The sequence below is a fragment of the Triticum dicoccoides genome, chromosome 2A (genome assembly GCF_002162155.2).
Source record: "Triticum dicoccoides isolate Atlit2015 ecotype Zavitan chromosome 2A, WEW_v2.0, whole genome shotgun sequence".
NCBI classification, from domain to species: Eukaryota; Viridiplantae; Streptophyta; class Magnoliopsida; order Poales; family Poaceae; genus Triticum; species Triticum dicoccoides.
The window spans coordinates 17,813,655-17,832,133 of NC_041382.1; the positions used below are offsets into that span (position 1 = coordinate 17,813,655).

General features: G+C 46.5%; 2 protein-coding genes across 2 annotated transcripts; both read right to left on the reverse strand.

Moving 5' to 3' along the window:
• Positions 1–360: 360 nt before the first annotated feature.
• LOC119352832 (uncharacterized acetyltransferase At3g50280-like) lies at positions 361–1,975 on the reverse strand. The gene has a single exon (XM_037619418.1). It carries the CDS (start codon positions 1,888–1,890, stop codon positions 532–534), a length of 1,359 nt encoding a protein of 452 aa, XP_037475315.1. The 5' UTR covers positions 1,891–1,975; the 3' UTR covers positions 361–531.
• A 1,434-nt stretch (positions 1,976–3,409) lies between these two features.
• LOC119352833 (arginase 1, mitochondrial-like) lies at positions 3,410–6,937 on the reverse strand. Its single transcript, XM_037619419.1, has 6 exons — positions 6,657–6,937; positions 5,355–5,514; positions 5,140–5,273; positions 4,705–4,914; positions 4,135–4,245; positions 3,410–3,834 (listed from the first exon to the last, which is right to left on the reverse strand). The coding sequence occupies exons 1-6, from the start codon at positions 6,804–6,806 to the stop codon at positions 3,574–3,576; spliced, it is 1,026 nt and encodes a 341-aa protein (XP_037475316.1). The 5' UTR covers positions 6,807–6,937; the 3' UTR covers positions 3,410–3,573.
• Between the last annotated feature and the right edge of the window lie 11,542 nt (positions 6,938–18,479).

Below are 18,479 nucleotides of genomic sequence, written 5' to 3' on the forward strand. Positions count from 1 at the left end.
GCAAATAATGGCAAGATGAAGCAATTGAGTTTATGTGGGTTGTCACCCACATCCCACTTTGAGGGCGTTTGGTTGGTCACTTGTGAGTAGTAACCGACATAGTTGTTCACTTTCCCATAAATGATCCCACATAGATGTTAGAGAGATACTACATTATGATTGATCATGATAGGATGCGGCTTCACATATTCTTTTGTTTGTGATACTTCTTCCAAATTTTTTTTCCTTTTGTTTATGATACTCCTTCCAAATCTTCTTCCAATATTTGTTTTCCTTTTGTTCGATGCCGCATATTGGATCTTTTTTTTAGCCAACCAAGCTTTTTGAGCAACAAAACGATCGAAACTTGACGCAGGGCTAATTTTAATATGCAGACGTAACAGACACAAAAGTGCAACCTCACGCTGGGCATCAGAATTATTAATTACTACAGCACAGACACGACATTTAAAGGAATAAAATAAAGCACCGGAACCAGACTCTCCGTCGGCGAGGCACACCTCCGCCGCCATCATCTATGCCCTCCTACTCCTAGACGGACGTGCTCATCAGCTCTTCGTCGGCGACGAGCCTGGCGAGAACGTCAGGAGCGAGGCACACCTCCACTTCCATGCCCCCGGCCCCTCCGCCGTCCTCGAAAACCGTGATCAACCCGTCCTCCTTGTCCCCGGGTCCAGTCCGGACGCCCACCGGCCTGCCCCAGCCAAAGTCGTTGCCGTACACGTCGAACCGCGGCGAGCCGCTCATCATCACCGCCGCACGATCCCCACCGCAGCCACCCACGGCCACGCGGCTGAAGCTGGGGTTGTGAGGCCAAGCCGCGAGCTCGGCCCTCACGCTCGCCTCGTCGACCGAGGCCACGGCACGATTCACAAGCCGCGCCGTCCGGCCCAGCCGGCCGTCGCCCAGGATCTCGCCGACGGGGTGCCTGGCAACCCCACTTGTCAAGGCGTTGCCCATGTATGCCTGCGGAATACCCTTCACCCGCGTCCGGCATCCGACGGGGAGCGTGAGCTTCGCCTCCACGTCCGGCGCCAGCCCCCGGGCGCGGCACACCGCTCGCCATAGGTGCGCGAGCAGGGCCTGCAGCGAGGAGATGGTGGCCGTGGCCGTGCCGGCCATCTCGGCGTTCGCTTTCTCCTTGAGCTTCTTTATGCTCTCCGGGGAGAAACGGATGGAGCATTCCTGCACCGGCGGGTACTCGAACGGCCTGGCCATGTCCTGCACCTTGGCGAAGGGTAGAGGGATCGGCACGGGGCAGCCGTCGTGGAACCACCTCTCGAGTGGCGCCGCTGTGGACATGTCACTCTTGTTTCGGCTGATCTCCGACCAGGTGTTGAAGAGGTCCCAGAACGTCGTCCAGTCGGCGGCCGCGTGGCTGAGCGACATGGCGACGAAGACGCCGTCGGCGAGCTCGGTGACCTGCACGGCCAGGAGCGGCCGGCTGGGGTCAGCGGCCGCGTCCGTGCTGAGCATCCCGTTGAGAGGGAAGAAAGACCAGGCGACGCGCGGGATGACGCGGAGCGGGCCGGAGATGTCGGACACGGCGACCCCGGGCGCCGCGGCGTGGACGAACTCGGCGCCTTGGTCGCCGCAGCGGAGCGAGATCGTCAGGCCGTCGCCGCTGCCCGCCGGCGCGACGGCGAAGCGGCCGGCAAGGGGGTGGAAGCGGCCCAAGGCGCGCGCGAAGGACGACGCGAGGTGTTCGACGGCGTGCATGCTGGCCGGAGGCTTCGGCAGGAGGACGCCATTCTGGCTGTAGCCCATGGTAATCCGCTGCAGGTCCCATGGCGTCAGGTGGACGGTCTCAGGCTCCGGCGGCGGTGAGCTCCTTTGATACTCCGGCTTGACCATGCGCCGAGAGATGATCTGGACACCGCCGCCTTCCATTTTGATCGCCCAAGCAGTAGCCACTATCTATGTGAGTTTGAGCTCGATCGTGCGTCTTGTTGTGACTACATTACGGGGAGGCCTTTATTCGCCCATGTGCGACAAGCATGCCTCGTGGAGGACGAGCGTGTGCTTCAATATAACACCCCATCACTATATCTTATCTTATCTCCTCCCGCCTATATGCCCCAGCCCTGCTCTTTTTTTAGGAAAGTTTCAATTAATTCATTATGGCAGAGCAGTATAATGAACACATAAATAACAAAAATTACATTTACGCCCCTGAACCATCCAGCAACGACTACATGCACTCAAGCGAACTATAGGCATGTCGGCGTTATCGCCCATCCGTCACTAGAGTTGGGCTAAACTTATTACGATAGACAGTCGGGAAGTCATCGTGCTGAGGTCTCGCGGGATCAGCACACCGAAACGGCACTCATCACCAATGAAGAGAAGTACATATCAAAATGATTCAACATGTAGCCACACAAATGAAGATGAACCTCTCCGTGGAAAGCCTACCCCTTCCCTCTCCACTGAAGGAAACACCGTCCACTTTCAGTTAGTATAATTTATAGAAAAGTATATTTTTCGTCCATCAACTCTTGGCGGAGTCTAGATCTGGTCCCTTAACTTTGAAACCGGACAATATGCACCCCCAACTACTAAACCCGAACAAGGTTCGTCCCTGGACATGGTTTTGGTGCTGACTTTCGCCGGTTTTGACCGTGTTTTCACTCAAATTCGCGCACTTTCTTTAAATCCGTTTATTTTTTTCAGGTCCACATACCATTTTCAAGTTCACATGCTTTTTTCAAATCTGTGTACTTTCTACGAAAGTTCATGAATTTGAAAAAGTACACAGATTTGAAAGCAGCACACAAACTTGAAAAAAGTATACGGATTTGAGAAAAATAAACGAACTAGAATAAAGTATGCGAATTTGGAAAATTATGGGAACTTGAAAAAGTACGTGGATTTGGAAATAGTCGGAATTCAAAAAGGTATGCGATTTGGAGTTTTTACGCGAACGTGAAAAAGTACACAGATTTGAAAAAATACATGAATTTCAAAAGATTCTCGGATTTGAAAAATATACATGTATTTAAGTCAACACCGGTCAAAACAGGGGTGAGTCAGCACCAAAACCACTCAAAGCCGAGACCAGGGACGAACCTTGTCCAGTAGTTGGAGGTGCAAGTTGTTCAGTTTCAGAGTTGAGGGACCAAATCTAGACTTCGCCAAGAGTTGAGGGACGAAGAGTATACTTATCTCTACAATTTACTTGTGGGCTCCTGTTCCCTAAGTTCCATTGTCTTTAACTACAACTATGTCAAGTTCTGCAGATACCATACTAATCAATTCACTCAAGATTAGTGACACCTTGGTTTCTTTATATTTATTTCAGACTTTTCGACATATTCTTTGTGCGAGAGACAATGCTCTCATCTCATCTAGTACGAGGCACCTACGAGCTTAATCTTGGATGCGTGCATGTGAAAGGAGAACCAACAAATACCACATAGCACATTCCAAATTCAAAGACGTTTTGCAGCCTGATTTTATTATTTATAGAAGATTGTCAGACTAAAATGTGGCACAAATGATTGGCAGGAATCAAGATCAAGGACCACTGTGCCTGAAAATCCTCTTTGCTGACTCTGTCCTGACTGGCTCTGCTCATTTTGAGATCTTGGCGCTCAGCTCCCGGACCAGCTTTGCGGCGACCATAGCCGTCATCCCGTCGACCGTGTCGCGCTGCGGGTTGAACTCCACCACATCTCCGGCGACGACATCGCCTTGCAGATTCTGAAGGATGTTGAGAACATCGCGAAACGAGAGGCCTCCCGGCTCGATATGAGAGACGCCAGGAGCGAATGCAGGGTCGAGGCAGTCCACGTCAACGGAGACATACACCCCCTTCACACCTTCCCCAAGTTTCTGCCAAAGGCAGTAAAGGACAATCATTCAAGAAATTCGTATCATTTTGGTGATAAAGTATTCCACCCAAGGAGTACAAGAAAGAAAAACACAAGACTACTGCACATTGTGTTGAATTAAAATGAGCACAGAATGGTCTATTCTGAATTTTGAATACCACCAGAGGTAGATAATACCAAATGAAATTAATAGGAAGAACTGAACCATAGGAAACATCAATATGAATTGTCCTCGTGATAAAATGAATGACTGACAGAGACGGACAGGTATGAAATGGTGTGGTTTATGTTAGTGAGTTACCAGATTCTCAAGCTTCTCCCGATCCCTGGAGAAGGTGCGCATCTCATACTGTTCCACACCAAATCTCTTCCCTTGCTCACGTCCTTCTTTGGTAATTGATCTAAGTCCAACCTAAAATCCATCAGACTGAAGGTAAAGACACAGAAGCAGGATAGAAGCAGAGTTGCACAATACTGACTAGTGAGCACCAAAAGGTTAGTCCCAGGACAGCAGAAGAAATGAAAACAAAAACTTGTAAAACTCACAGCCGGTAAAATGTTTCTGGTGGCCTATAACCATTATTTCAACCTTGATACAGCTTATAGATGTTAATCTTCATAACATATTTTGTAACAAATGTATTACCCAACATTGTGTTCATACTCCCTCCGTTTCAAAATAGATGACTCAACTTTGTACTAATTTTAGTATAAAGTTGAGTCATCTATTTTGGAACGGAGGGACTATTTCATAATTATCATTTTCTATTTAAACTTGAGAAGAAAAAGAAAAAGGACAAAGAACTTCAATCAGTAGTAGCCCCATGATTCATTTGGATTTCAACACTCAGACACGAAAAAACAGAATTACCTGCAAAAGTCGCCTAGCATAACCTCCTTCCATTATTCTTGCAAATGAAGAAGCATGTGAGTAAGTGTTCCCTTCAAAACAGTCATATATATCTGGATGTGCGTCAAGATGAAGAATGTCAACAGGCCCGCCAAGCTTTTCAGACACAGCCCTAACAACTGGATAAGATATCGAGTGATCGCCTCCTAAGACCAACGGCCGAAGAGGATCCTATACAACGATGTGTCATAGTTAAATATGTGAAGATCTTCCAAAATTATTCTGCTTCAGTAGCTTTCAGCTTTGTTCAAGCAAATCTCCGGCTTAGCTCATGAAAATAATTATCACAATCTTCACCGGATTCTAAAATAAGATACTAAATACAGTAGTGGAATGTCTTGGATATTCTGAAATGATATTTCTGAATCAAACATTCTGGGGTAATATATAACTTACTTCGTCCATCACTGTTTTGACAGACTCGCTGATTACATGCATCAATCTGTCATCTTCAACACCACAGTCACGAATCTCTTGTATAGGGACATCACCAACATCAGTTAGCACTCTTGGATCATTTAATTCCTTGCCTGCATAGCATGAACATATAATTGTTTCTTTGATAAATGTCTCTTGCGTACAAGGTAGCATTTTGATAGTATTAAATTTACCTTCTTCTGTGCTAGAGTTGGTGCTTCCACACCAAATGGCCTCCCTTATGCGAGGAGGCGCAAATGCAGGACCCTGCAAGAAAGATGAGTTGTGCCCAAGGGGCACTCCTAAGAGTGTCGCAGAAGCTTTGACGCCACCCATAGCACGCAGCAACTCTCCCTGATTCCAAGCATGAGTAAAGTCAGGACCTAGGACTAGTAGAATTCTCATAACTCATAAGTGTGTTGTATTCTAACATGCAGTCATAACCTGCTCACAAACTTATCCCATTTCACTTATTAGATCACCTGGTAGGAATGTACGACTGTTGTAACTATCAACAGCATTGGGTTTTAATGATAAATCTGAACAAATCAAGCATTTCCTAAAAGAAGCAGGGGAAAGCTACTATTTGAATATAACTTTTGCCCAACTCCCTTTCCCTTTCTTCAGGTGTAGTATTAGTACAGAAGTTGTATATAATACACCAGCTGCCTCAAAGAAGGAACACCAGAGTAAACTATGAAGGTGCTAGATTCCAGCTGAGAAAAGGCTTAAGTGACGCCATGTGCATGTGACCAGCTTTGACCATATCTTACTCCTAGTTATAGTCTCAATAAAAGTTATAAAACAATTAGGCTTAGTCCTCAAAAGACTCGATTGTCACATGAGTGCCAATGAACTCCGGAGAACAGTTCATTAAAAGATAGCATATGGTGTTTCTTAATGCTGAAATTAAAAATGTTTCAGTCCAATCCAGGTGTTCTTCAAAATTCACAGAATTGTGATGTGGGACATCAGGTCTGCTACTGTATGAATGTGTGCTTTCCACCCATTTCAGCAGAGATGACACCAATGTTCTCCCCTGTATTTATTTCCTTAACTATTGTTGTAAAGTACTGGTGTTTAAAATTTGCTAAAGGCAGGCTGACCAAATTACGGTGCATCAAGGATGGATTGCTTGTACTAGTACTGAGCAGTTAGGGGAACTGTAACTCTTGAGTAGATAATACAACAGTAATCACGTGCTTTGAGAGAATCAGAGCTTCTCATCGTCAGCTGATGTGAAATAATGATAAAACAAGATTCAAGAAAAAGGAGAGGACACGAGTCGACTCGATCTGGACTGACACCGTTGATTCCCCACCCACAAAAAGGAACCCCTTTTTTTCTATTTCGTCAGTCAGTCACTCAGTGGCGCGCGTGCAATCCGAATCGCGCCGAATGGAATGGAATATGCAGAGAAAATCGATCCGGCGCCACGGTGGTTGCAGGAGATGGGGAGGGGGGAAACGAGAAAAAAAGGGAGAGGAAAGGGCGACCTTGAGCTTGGCGCGCTCGCGGATGAGGGTGAGGGAGGCGTCGATGACGCGGCTCTGGCCCCGCTCCAGCGCCTCCGTCGAGATCCTCGCCGCGCTCAGCCGCTGGATCCACCTGGCGGCGCCCGTCGCCGCCGCCGCGCCGCCGCCCATCGCCGAGGAATCGTCGAGGGGGTGGGAACTAGGAAGGAGGAGACGGCGAGAGAAGCAAACGAGCGAAGCGGCCTCTGGCCTGCGGGCTGCGGCTGCGGGGAACTGAAAAAGGAAGGAAGAGACGTGACGAAATGCCAAGCGAGTGAAGTGAACGATACCTGTTTTTCTAGAAGATTCATATGCCTTTTTAGGTGTTCGAAGATTGCAAAACACTCGGCACAACATACGAGATGTATAGATAAGAGCGAAGAAATCAGGTCTTCAGTTCAAGACCCGGCAAGGATACATGCTATAGTGGGTGATTGCCATGACGGGGCATAGACGAAAGGCAACGACAAGCCGATAAGTATGTTTTGCTGACCGATTCTACAGCCACGGGCGAGAACGGCGGACCATGAGGACGGTGTGTGATTGTCGGGGCGTTCCGAATTGGGATTTTGGCGGCCGGTGACCTTTCTCCCTCGGTCACTGTCATCACTGGCGGAGCTTCCGCAAGGCTGAATGGGCCATTGCCCGCCCAGCCCATGAAGGTTTATACAGTATACATCTAATCTTGGGCCTTAAAACAGCAGCCCATCAGCTATGTTCTTCTTGTTGGCCCGCCCATGTTTGGGCTGCAAGCTCCGCCACTGACTGTCACGATGTATAATGATGACCTTCATTGCTCGCAGTCTTTGGTGGCAACCGACTCTTGTCGCCACTCGTTTGCCTGCTTGTTTGATCTTGGTCTTCGCTTGCATGGCATCTCACGTCAAGGTTGTGCTACGCATGTACCAGTTGCGATCGTGAAAAGTGATGACAACAACACATTTTGAACCCCGCAAAAGAAAAAAGACAACACATTTTGAATCTGATTTGGTGGTGCTTTTTAAGTACCGATATCGAGCTCTTGGATGAAAACCCAAGTTGGAACCTTAATTTGCTATATCTGGTAATTGTGATATTTTTTTATGTCCTTGCCTTATTGAAGGTATTGCTTGAATTTAAGCAGACTTGATTTTTAGGATAAAAACCCATGATTTAGCCTTTAGTGGTTAGATCTGACAACGATGAAACTTGACCGTTGTTATTTTCTGAAGACGTTGTTGTTGAAGAAGTGGCCCACGGTGCGCGCGGAGGATGACGCTAGGTGTTCGACAGCGTGCACGTGGGACGAAGGCTTAGGCAGGGCGACGCCTTTCTAGATGTAGTCCATGGTGATCCACCGCAGGTCCCATGGTGTCAGGTGCACAATCATTTTGATCGCCGAAGCAGCAACCAGAATGTGAGTTTGCGCTCGATCGTCTTGTGTGACTTTGGGGGTACGGGATATGTATATGGGGAGCACGAGCAAGTTAAGATCTTCACAACTTTTCTTCTTTCTCTCTTTTTGTAACAATCACCACACGTGTGGTTCATTAAATCATAGGGTGTGATTACATCTCAGTCGACTGAGACTTAACCAAGTCTAAATCAAGTAACATAACGTGTAATAAAAAAATTAAAAAGAAACTTTGCACGGAACTCCACGTAAGATCCCACGAATATAGAATTGACTGGGACTTGGTTAAGTTTCAGTCGACTGAGATTTAACAATCCCATAAACCATAACCACACCGTATAATGGACATACAAACAAGACATATTTTTGGAAACCTGCGGAAGCTAACGAAAAACCACACTACTACATGTACGACACCTTGGCTCAATCTTCAACATCGTAGACACAAACGGATTTCGTGGTTGAATGGTTAGAAAGATAGTGATAACCCAACTCACGAGGGTTCAACTCCTAAACTTGACTAGTAAGATACACGTGCATTGCACGTATGAGATTTGGTAACCAAAATATAAATAAATATCACACTATAGTATGCAAGCTTTGAGTCATATCTATAATATCTAAATAGTTGATCCCCACTACTTCTAATTCTCTCAACATGTAAACCATCCACCTCACCAAGTGTGCCACGTCAGCATCCATTAACAATATTTTTCAGCACATGCAATACTTCTAATTCTCTCAACATGCATGCCATTCATCTCACTAAGTGTGCCACATCAGCATCCACTAGCAATACTTTTCAGCCCATGCAAACCTTATTATATTATCATTAATTCTCTCAACATGCAAGCATCCCACTTCAACATACTCTAATATTTTTTCAGCCCACGCAAACCATGCGAATATGTTTATTTTTGTCACTGGTCATATGTAGTAGATTAAATAATTATTTAATTTATTTACTTACAAAAGGTTGTGAAAGGCTCTGATTTACGCATAATGCAAGTATGGAATATTAATATATTAAAATTAGTAGCTTTTGATTTAGATCTTTTCCTTCAGATGTAAGTCGTCTGTAATTAATCTTTATATTTCCGCAGCAACGCGCGGGGTAATTCCCTAGTATGCATGATGTATATATTCATTTATTGTTATAGTTCATCTCATTCAAAACCAATTAATTTTATAAAAAACTTAATGTATTTTAAGATTCATGGATATTATAGGTTGTAAAGCATAAAGTAAAAACAAATAAGGGCAATTCATTTAGAAAAGAAAAGTTTGGACAATTATGATATGAAAGATTCTAGAACAATGGAGAAGTGCTTGTGTTTTGAAGTTTATGCATTATGCTTAAGTTCAAAGTGTTGACGGTTTAACAAGACCACTGGTTTCAAGAAGGGCAAGGGCTAGAAGGGAAACTTCATGGATGGCAAACCAGTTGCCGCTCCAGTGAAGGAACCCAAGGTTGAACCCAAACCCGAGACTAAGTGCTTCTATTGTAAGGGGAACGGTCACTGGTAGCGGAATTACCCCAAATGCATGGTAGATAAGAAGGCTGGCAACTTCAACAAAGTATATACATGTTATTAATATGTACCTCACTAGTACTCCTTTAGCACCTGGGTATTGGATACCGGTTCAGTTGCTATTATTGGTGACTTGAAGCAAAAGCTACGAACTAAACAGAGACTGGCTAAGGGCGAGGTGACGATGTGTGTTGGAAGTGTTTCCAAAGTTGATGAGATCACCATCGCACGCTCCATCTGCCTTCGAGATTAGTATTGAACCTAGATAAATGTTATCAGGTGTCTACGTTGAGCATGAATATGATTAGATCATGTTCATTCCAATACGGTTATTCATTTAAGTTAGAGAATAATGGTTATTCTGTTTACATGAATAATATCTTTCACGGTCATGCACCCTATGTGAATGGTTCATTGAATCTCGGTCGTGGTAATACGCATGTTCACGCCAAAAGATGTAGAGTTAATAATGATAGTACCACTTTCTTGTGGCACTGCCGCGTAGGTCATATTGTCGTAAGATGCATGAAGAAACTCCATGTCGATGGATGTTTGGAGTCACTTGATTTTGAATCGCTTGACACATGCGAGCCATGCCTCATGGGCAGGATGACTAAGACCCCGTTTTCAGGTACAATGAAACGGGCAAGTGACTTGTTGGAAATCATACATGCTGATGCGTGTTATCCAATGAGAATTGAAGCGTGCGGTGGATATCTCTATTTTCTCATCTTCACTGACGATTTGAGTAGATATAGGTATATTTACTTAATGAAGCACAAGTCTGAAATGTTTGAAAAGTTCAAGCGATTTCAGAGTGAAGTTAAGAATCATCATAACAAGAAGATCATGTTCCTACGATCTGATCAAAGGGGGATTTTCTGAGTTATGAGTTTGGCAATCACTTAAGACATTGTGGAATTGTTTCGTAGTTGAAGCCACCTGGAACACCACAGCGTAATGGTATGTCCGGACGTCATAATCGAACCTTATGAGATATGGTGCGATCTATGATGTCGCTTACCGATCTACCGCTATTATTTTGAGGTTATGCATTAGAGACAGCTGCATTCACTTTAGATAGGACACCATATAAGTCCGTTGAGACGACGTCGTATGAACATTGGTTTGGCAAGAAACCAAAGTTGTCGTTTCTTAATGTTTGGGGCGGCGATACTTAAGGCTTCAGCTGGAAAGGCTCGAACCAAAAACGGACAAATACATCTTCATAGGATACCCAAAGGTAACAGTTGGGTATACCTTCTACCTCAGATCCGAGGCCAAATTGTTTGTCGCTAAGAAAGGGTCCTTTCTCGAGAAGGAGTTTCTCTCGAAAGAATTGAGTGGGAGGAAGATAGAACTTGATGAGGTTGTTGAACTTTTACTTCAACCAGAGAGTGATGCAACACAGAAAGATGTTTTCTGTGGCGCCTACGTCTGTTGAAGAGGAAGTTAATGATAGTGATCATGAAGCATCGGATCAAGTTGCTATCGAATCTCATAGGTCGACAAGGATATGTACTACTCCTGGGTGGTACGGTAATCCTGTCTTAGATATAATGTTGTTGGACAACAATGAACCTACGAACTATGGAGAAGCAATGGTGGGCCCGTATTCCGACAAATGGTTAGAAGCCATGAAATCTGAGATAGGATCCATGTATCAGAACAAAGCATGGACTTTGGTGGACTTGCCCAATGATCGGCAAGTCATTGAGATAAATGGATCTTTAAGAAGAAGACAGACGTGGACGGTAATGTTACCGTCTATGAAACTCGACTTGTGGCAAAGATTCTTTTCACAAGTTCAAGGAGTTGACTACGATGAGATTTTCTCACCCGTAGCGATGTTTAAGTCCGTCGGAATCATGTTAGCATTAGCTGTATTTTTCGATTATGAAATCTGACAGATGGATGTCAAAACAAGTTTCTTACCAGTTTTCGTAAGAAAAAGTTGTATGTGATACAATAAAAGGTTTTGTCGATCCTAAGAATGCTAAAAGGTATGCTGGCTCCAGCAATCCTTCTATGGACTAGAGCAAGCATCTCGGAGTCGGAATATATGCTTTGATGGAGTGATCAAAGCTTTTAGGTTTATACAATGTTTGCTAGAAACTTGTATTTACAAGAAAGTGAGTGGGAGCACTACAACATTTCTGATAAGTATATGTGGATGACATAGTGTTGATTCGAAATAATGTAGAATTTCTGAAAAGCATAAACGGTTGTTTGAAGAGTGATTTTCAAAGGAAGACCTGGATAAAGATGCTTACATATTGGGCATCAAGATCTATAGAGATAGATCAAGACGCCTGATGATACTTTCAAAGAATGCACACCTTGACATGTTTTTGAAGGAGTTCAAAATAGATCAGTCAAAGAAGGGATTCTTACCTGAGTTGTAAGGTGTGAAGTTGAGTAAGACTCAAAGATTGACCATGGCAGAAGAAAGAGGAAGGACGAAGGTCATCCCCTATGCTTTTGTCATAGGCTCTATACGGTATGCCATGCTGAGTACCGCACCAGATGTGTGCCTTGCCACATGTCTGGCAAGAGGGTATCTTAATACCTAGTTCAATCTCATTTACCGGCAAGTCTCTTTACTCGTTCCGTAATACATCATCCCGCAACTAACTTATTAGTTGCAATGCTTGCAAGGCTTAAGTGATGTGCATTACCGAGAGGGCCCAGAGATACCTCTCCGACAATCGGAGTGACAAATCCTAATCTCGAAATACGCCAACCCAACAAGTACCTTCGGAGACACCTGTAGAGCACCTTTATAATCACCCAGTTACGTTGTGATGTTTGGTAGCACACAAAGTTGTTGGAAATATGCCCTAGAGGCAATAATAAATTGGTTATTATTATATTTCCTTGTTCATGATAATCGTTTATTATCCATGCTAGAATTGTATTGATAGGAAACTCAGATACATGTGTGGATACATAGACAACACCATGTCCCTAGTAAGCCTCTAGATGACTAGCTCGTTGATCAATAGATGGTTACGGTTTCCTGACCATGGACATTGGATGTCGTTGATAACGGGATCACATCATTAGGAGAATGATGTGATGGACAAGACCCAATCCTAAGCCTAGCACAAGATCGTGTAGTTCATATGCTAAAGCTTTTCTAATGTCAAGTATCATTTCCTTAGACCATGAGATTGTGCAACTCCCGGATACTGTTGGGGATATAATTATTTACGTAAGCCGCCCAGGAGGGGCCGGGTTACGCAAAGAGAAGCCCATCTGAAGCCCAAGACCAAGATGTGAAGATGGCGGTTCAGTAAAGGGTCTAAAGGCCCACAGACAATTTAGGGCCCATGGTGATAAACCGCCATGAGGGTGCGACTTGTATTGTAAGGTAGAAATAACTAGTCACCGAGCCGGACACTGTTTATGAGCCGTCCGGGACTCTATAAGTCGTAGGGCGTCGACCCGTGTATATAAGGGGACGACCAGCTGGCGGCTTTGGGAGAGAAGAAACAAGAGATCGAGAACCGGGCATAGCGTATCTCGCTCCCTGATCATCGAAACCTCAAGCAATTCCAACCCAACTAGACGTAGGCCTTCCTTCACGGTAAGGGGCTGAACTAGTATAAACCTCGCGTGTCCTTTGTCCCGATTAACCCCTTTAAGCTTCCTAGTTGCGATGGCTCCATGATCAAGTCCTTGCAAGAGGACATCTGCCGTGACAATTCCACGACAGTTGGCGCCCACCGTGGGGCCAGCGCACGGTGGATTTGAGTTCTTGAAGGGCAGCTTCGAAGGGCTCAAGGGATACACAGTTGGCCGGATGACCAAGAGTCATCGCGACAAGATCTACATCAACGACGAAGGCTGGGGCCCTGACGCTGGCTCAATTTAGTACGGCTACCGGGTCCCCTTTGGCGGAATTCACGTCTTCATCAGCCGGATTGGTGAGCCGGGCCCTGAGCCGGACAGCTGCACCAACCTCATCGAGACAGTTCAGCATGCGAAACCCGCCCGAGCTCAACCCGTCGTGAAGCGTGCCTTTGTGGGTTGCATCCATGGAGGTGAACTTCCTGAAGGATCTGAAGGTGATGGTGAGCCGGCCGTCCTCTCTGACGGTGATTCATCTGCCGGCTCAACAGATTCGCTGTATCAAGTTCAAGATGGTGTGCTTGGGGGCTGTTCCGATGGCAGCACTATTCCGGACCTCTCAGAGTCGCCAAACTGGGCATGAGTCTTCATGGCTGGTACTCAACCCGGCCAAAATTCTACGGCCTCAGCGGCGATAACGTCCGGGTTAGGAGCAGCCGGGGCAGAAGGCCCCGTGCGCTCACCGGCTCAGGTGCTGATGGATCTCATGGATAAGCTTGCGGCTTTGTTAACTGTTACAGTCATCCCTGCGAACCAATCTGAGCATGAGGCAGAGGTGGCACAGGTTCGCGACGAGATCGCCCGAGTCAAGGAAACCTTAGCAGCTGAGGACGCTAGATTAGCAGCTGAGCGGGCGGCTTTGGACGTACGGGCGCAGCAACTTCAGACAAAGGCCTTGCAGCTCACGTTGAGCTTAAACACATCTAATGAGGTAACGAAGAGGAGACATCAGAAAAATCAGTCCCGTTTACCTCAGAATTATGATCCTCGGAATCTCTTTGCTACACCCGGGGCCGGCCCAAGTAACCCGCCAGGTGCGAATCAGCTTATTACATCCGGAGCGGGAGGTCCAGTCCAGCCTCAGGGGATTGCACCTCCTCACGGCAATATGGCACCACCCAATTACGTACCAATACCACAAGGTCACTTCTCCAACCCCATGGAGAACTTAATCGCAGCATCAACATGTTTGGCGGCTCTCCCAGTAGATGGGGATGATCCGACAGCGGTGGAAACCCGGAAGATCAGAGAACTGCCCTGGCTCAGCAAGAGACCTACTCCTACAGCCGGGATAGGATTCACTCGACTCCTCCGCCCTGGTTAGCCCCGCCTCGTCAAAATCGGAGCCCGAGTTACAGTAGACACATGGAGTCAGAGGCCTTGTCAAGTAACGCTCAGCGCCGGAACCAGCCCGGCGAGTATAACCCGGTTCAGGATCGGATACGTTAGGAGGACGAGCTGGCGGCTCAGCTAGCCTAACAGAACTCATCGGCTTACCCGACGACTTCCGTTGAGGCGGGAGTTGCTACTAGAATCGGAGGAGTTCCTTGTCTGGTATCGGCTCTACGTAATGTACGTCTGCCCAAGGATTTCAAGGGACCTCGGAAGGTGCCGAATTATACGGCTGATTTACAGCCTGGGGCGTGGATTGAAAGTTACGAGATGGCTATGGAGCTGCTAGAGGTTAGTGATGAAGCGATGGCTAAATATTTCACCATGATGTTAGACGGAACGGCCCGTTCTTGGTTAAAGGGTTTGCCACCCAACTCCATTAGTTCATGGGCGGAGATAAAGGCCCGTTTCATCCAGAACTTCAAGGATACTTGCAAGCAGTCTATGTCAATTGTGGATCTGACAAATTGTAAGCAGGAAGAAGGTGAATCTACGACTCATTGGGTGCACCGGGTCAAAGATATAATACATTCGTCTGATAAGATGGATGCCGGCTCAGCAGTTCTCATGCTGGAGAAGAATTGCCGCTTCAAGCCTCTGAGACAGAAGCTGGGGCGCCTTAAGCGTGATTGCAACGATATGGGGACGCTGATGGCGGTTTTAGTCAAGTATGCCGGTCAGGCAGTTTCTGCGGCAATTCAATGAAGAGCGACGAAAAGCTATAGGAGAAGAGGTCGCCCGGCTCTTGGCGGCTGGGTTTATTGTCGAAGTTTTTCACCCGGAGTGGTTGGCTAACCCGGTACTCGTACTCAAGAAAAATGGCACTTGGCGGATGTGTGTGGATTACACGGACTTAAATAAAGCTTGTCCGGCTGATCCTTTTGCCCTCCCCCGTATTGATCAAATCATTGATGCTACGGCAGGTTGTGAGTGTTTGAGGTTTTTGGATGCTTATTCTGGTTATCATCAGATCAAGATGGCAGTTAAGGACCAGGAGAAGACGGCTTTCATCACCCCGTTTGGAGCCTTCTGCTATGTGTCTATGCCTTTTGGGCTCAAGAGTGCCCAGGCAACTTATCAACGGTGTGTACAGAATTGTCTCCAAAATCAGATTAGGCGCAATGTTCATGCCTATGTGGATGACATAGTAGTGAAATCCAGAGAGGCGGAAACCTTGATATCTGATCTCAGAGAAACCTTTGACAATCTCCGGGTTTACAAAATGATGCTTAACCCGGAGAAGTGTGTATTTGGTGTGCCTGCAGGCAAGCTTTTGGGATTCTTGGTCTCAAACAGGGGCATCGAGGCTAATCCGGAGAAGATTAAGGCGATCACTTCTTTGGCTAAACCGGCATGTATTAATGATGTTCAGCGATTGGCGGGTCGTGTTGCCGCTTTAAGCCGGTTCATAAGCCGGTTAGGTGAGAAGGCCCTACCGCTGTACCAATTAATGAAGAAGGCAAACACCTTTGTCTGGAGTGATGCTGCTAATGCTGCTTTTGAGGATTTGAAGAGGCAGTTATCTGAGCTGCCGGTTCTTGCGGCTCCCATTGACAAAGAGCCTTTGCTGTTATATGTGGCTGCTAATTCACGAGTCGTCAGTGTGGCAATTGTGGTAGAGCGCAAGGAGGCTGGTAAGGAACATCCGGTTCAACGGCCGGTTTATTATGTCAGTGAGGTACTCATCGAGTCAAAACAAAGATATCCTCATTGGCAAAAACTTGTTTACGGGGTGTTCATGGCAAGGCGGAAGCTGAAGCAGTACTTCCAAGGTCACCCTATCACTGTGGTAAGTTCTGCCCCCTTGGGAGACATTATTCAGAACAGAGAGGCTATAGGACGAGTCGCCAAATGGGCCATCGAGCTCGGACCTCATGGTCTGAAGTACGTACCGCGTACTGCCATTAAGTCTCAAGCTTTGGTGGATTTCATCAACGACTGGACAGAGCTACAGGCACCTAAGGAGAAGCCCGATAACACTTATTGGATTATTCACTTTGATGGGTCCAGACAGTTGGAAGGCTCGGGGGCTGGAGTTGTATTAACTTCCCCTCGAGGTGACAAATTTTGTTATGTGATCCGGCTTATGTTTCCTTGCACTAACAATGCATCTGAGTATGAGGCCCTGCTCCATGGTCTCCGGATGGCCAAAGAGATGAACTTGAGCCGGGTAAGATGCTTAGGAGACTCAGACCTTGTGGCTCAACAAGTGTCAGGCAAGTGGGACTCTAAAGATCCCCTCATGGCGGCTTACCATCATGAAGTCGTGGCTGTGGCTGGATATTTCAAGGGTTACATAGTGGAACACATTGATCGAAGAAAGAATGAGCCGGCTGATGCCTTAAGCCGGCTGGGGTCTCAGTGTAAGCTGGTGCCGCCTAACACCTTTCTTGATATTTTACATAATCCTTCTGTTAAGTTACCTACAGAAGAAGATCTGGCAATACCAGACCCGGAGGCACAGCTGGTGGCGGCTATCCACATTATCCCGGATTGGACAGTGCCTTATTTGGCTTACATGACCCGGGGAGAGTTGCCTGAAGACGAGACCTTGGCAAGATAGATCATCCGGCGGTCTAAGTCCATGACAATTGTCAATGGCGAGTTACATCATTACAGCATCACTGGCGCAATTCAACGTTGCGTGTCACCTGCAGAGGGTCAGGAGATCCTTTGTGAGATTCATGAAGGCAATTGTGATCATCACGCCGGCTCAAAATCTCTTGTGGCCAAAGCTTTCCGTCATGGGTTTTATTGGCTGACAGCTCATGCTGATGCAGAAGACCTGGTCAGTAAATGTGACGGATATCAGAAATTCTCACGACGAGCCCATGTGCCGGCTCAAGAATTGAGGATGATTCCAATTACCTGGCCATTTGCAGTCTGGGGGCTTGATATGGTCGGGCCTTTCAAAAGATCTAAGGATAAAAAGACTCACCTCTTGGTGGCCGTTGACAAGTTCACAAAGTGGGTGGAGGCGGAGCCAGTGAGTAAGTGTGATGCAGCCATAGCAGTCCAGTTTATGAAAAAGGTGATTTTTCGCTTTGGTTTTCCACACAGGATCATAACTGATAATGGTACTAACCTTTCCAAAGGAGCTATGGAAGAGTTCTGTCAACGAGAGCATATTCGGCTTGACGTTTCAGCTGTAGCTCACCCTCAATCAAATGGTCAAGCAGAACGAGCCAATCAAGAAATCATGAAGGGTATCAAGCCCCGGCTCTTGGTCCCCTTACAGCGGATGCCGGGTTGTTGGGTGGAGGAGTTACCTTCTGTACTCTGGAGCATCAATACTACACCTAATAGATCTACGGGTTACACGCCTTTCTTTATGGTGTATGGAGCAGAGGCGGTCCTGCCAAGTGACATCCGTCACGATTCACCCCGTGTGGCGGCTTATGTTGAGGAAGAAAATAAAAAAGCTCGGCAAGATGCACTTGACCTGTTGGATGAAGAGCGAGACTTGGCAATAGCCCGTTCGGCGATTTACCAGCAAGACCTGCGCCACTACCACAGCCACCGGGTTAAGTCCAGAACCTTTCAGGAAGGCGACTTAGTGCTCCGAGTCATCCAGGATCAATCTAACATGCACAAGCTATCCCCTCCTTGGGAAGGACCCTTTGTGGTCAGCAAGAATCTGAACAATGGATCATACTACCTTATCGACGTTCGGGAACACAAAGACTCACGTAAGTCGGAGGAGGAGACCCGTCGGCCGTGGAATATCGCTCATCTTCGGCCTTATTATACTTGAGCCGTCGGCTCTAATGTGTATATACTTATACTATGTATATTATATAAAGCAATAAAGCAGGACCTTTGTCCTTTTTTCCACTCCCAAAAAGGTTTATGTGT

What these genes read in the sequence shown, in the direction of transcription:
- LOC119352832 (XM_037619418.1), bottom strand. Translation starts at nt 1,890, where the DNA reads ATGGAAGGCGGCGGTGTCCAGATCATCTCTCGGCGCATGGTCAAGCCG.
- LOC119352833 (XM_037619419.1), bottom strand. Translation starts at nt 6,806, where the DNA reads ATGGGCGGCGGCGCGGCGGCGGCGACGGGCGCCGCCAGGTGGATCCAG. An exon ending in CAACTCTAGCACAGAAGAAG is followed by an intron (nt 5,274 to 5,354) that starts GTAAATTTAATA and finishes CATGCTATGCAG; the next exon opens with GCAAGGAATTAAATGATCCA. An exon ending in ATGCTAGGCGACTTTTGCAG is followed by an intron (nt 4,246 to 4,704) that starts GTAATTCTGTTT and finishes GATGGATTTTAG; the next exon opens with GTTGGACTTAGATCAATTAC.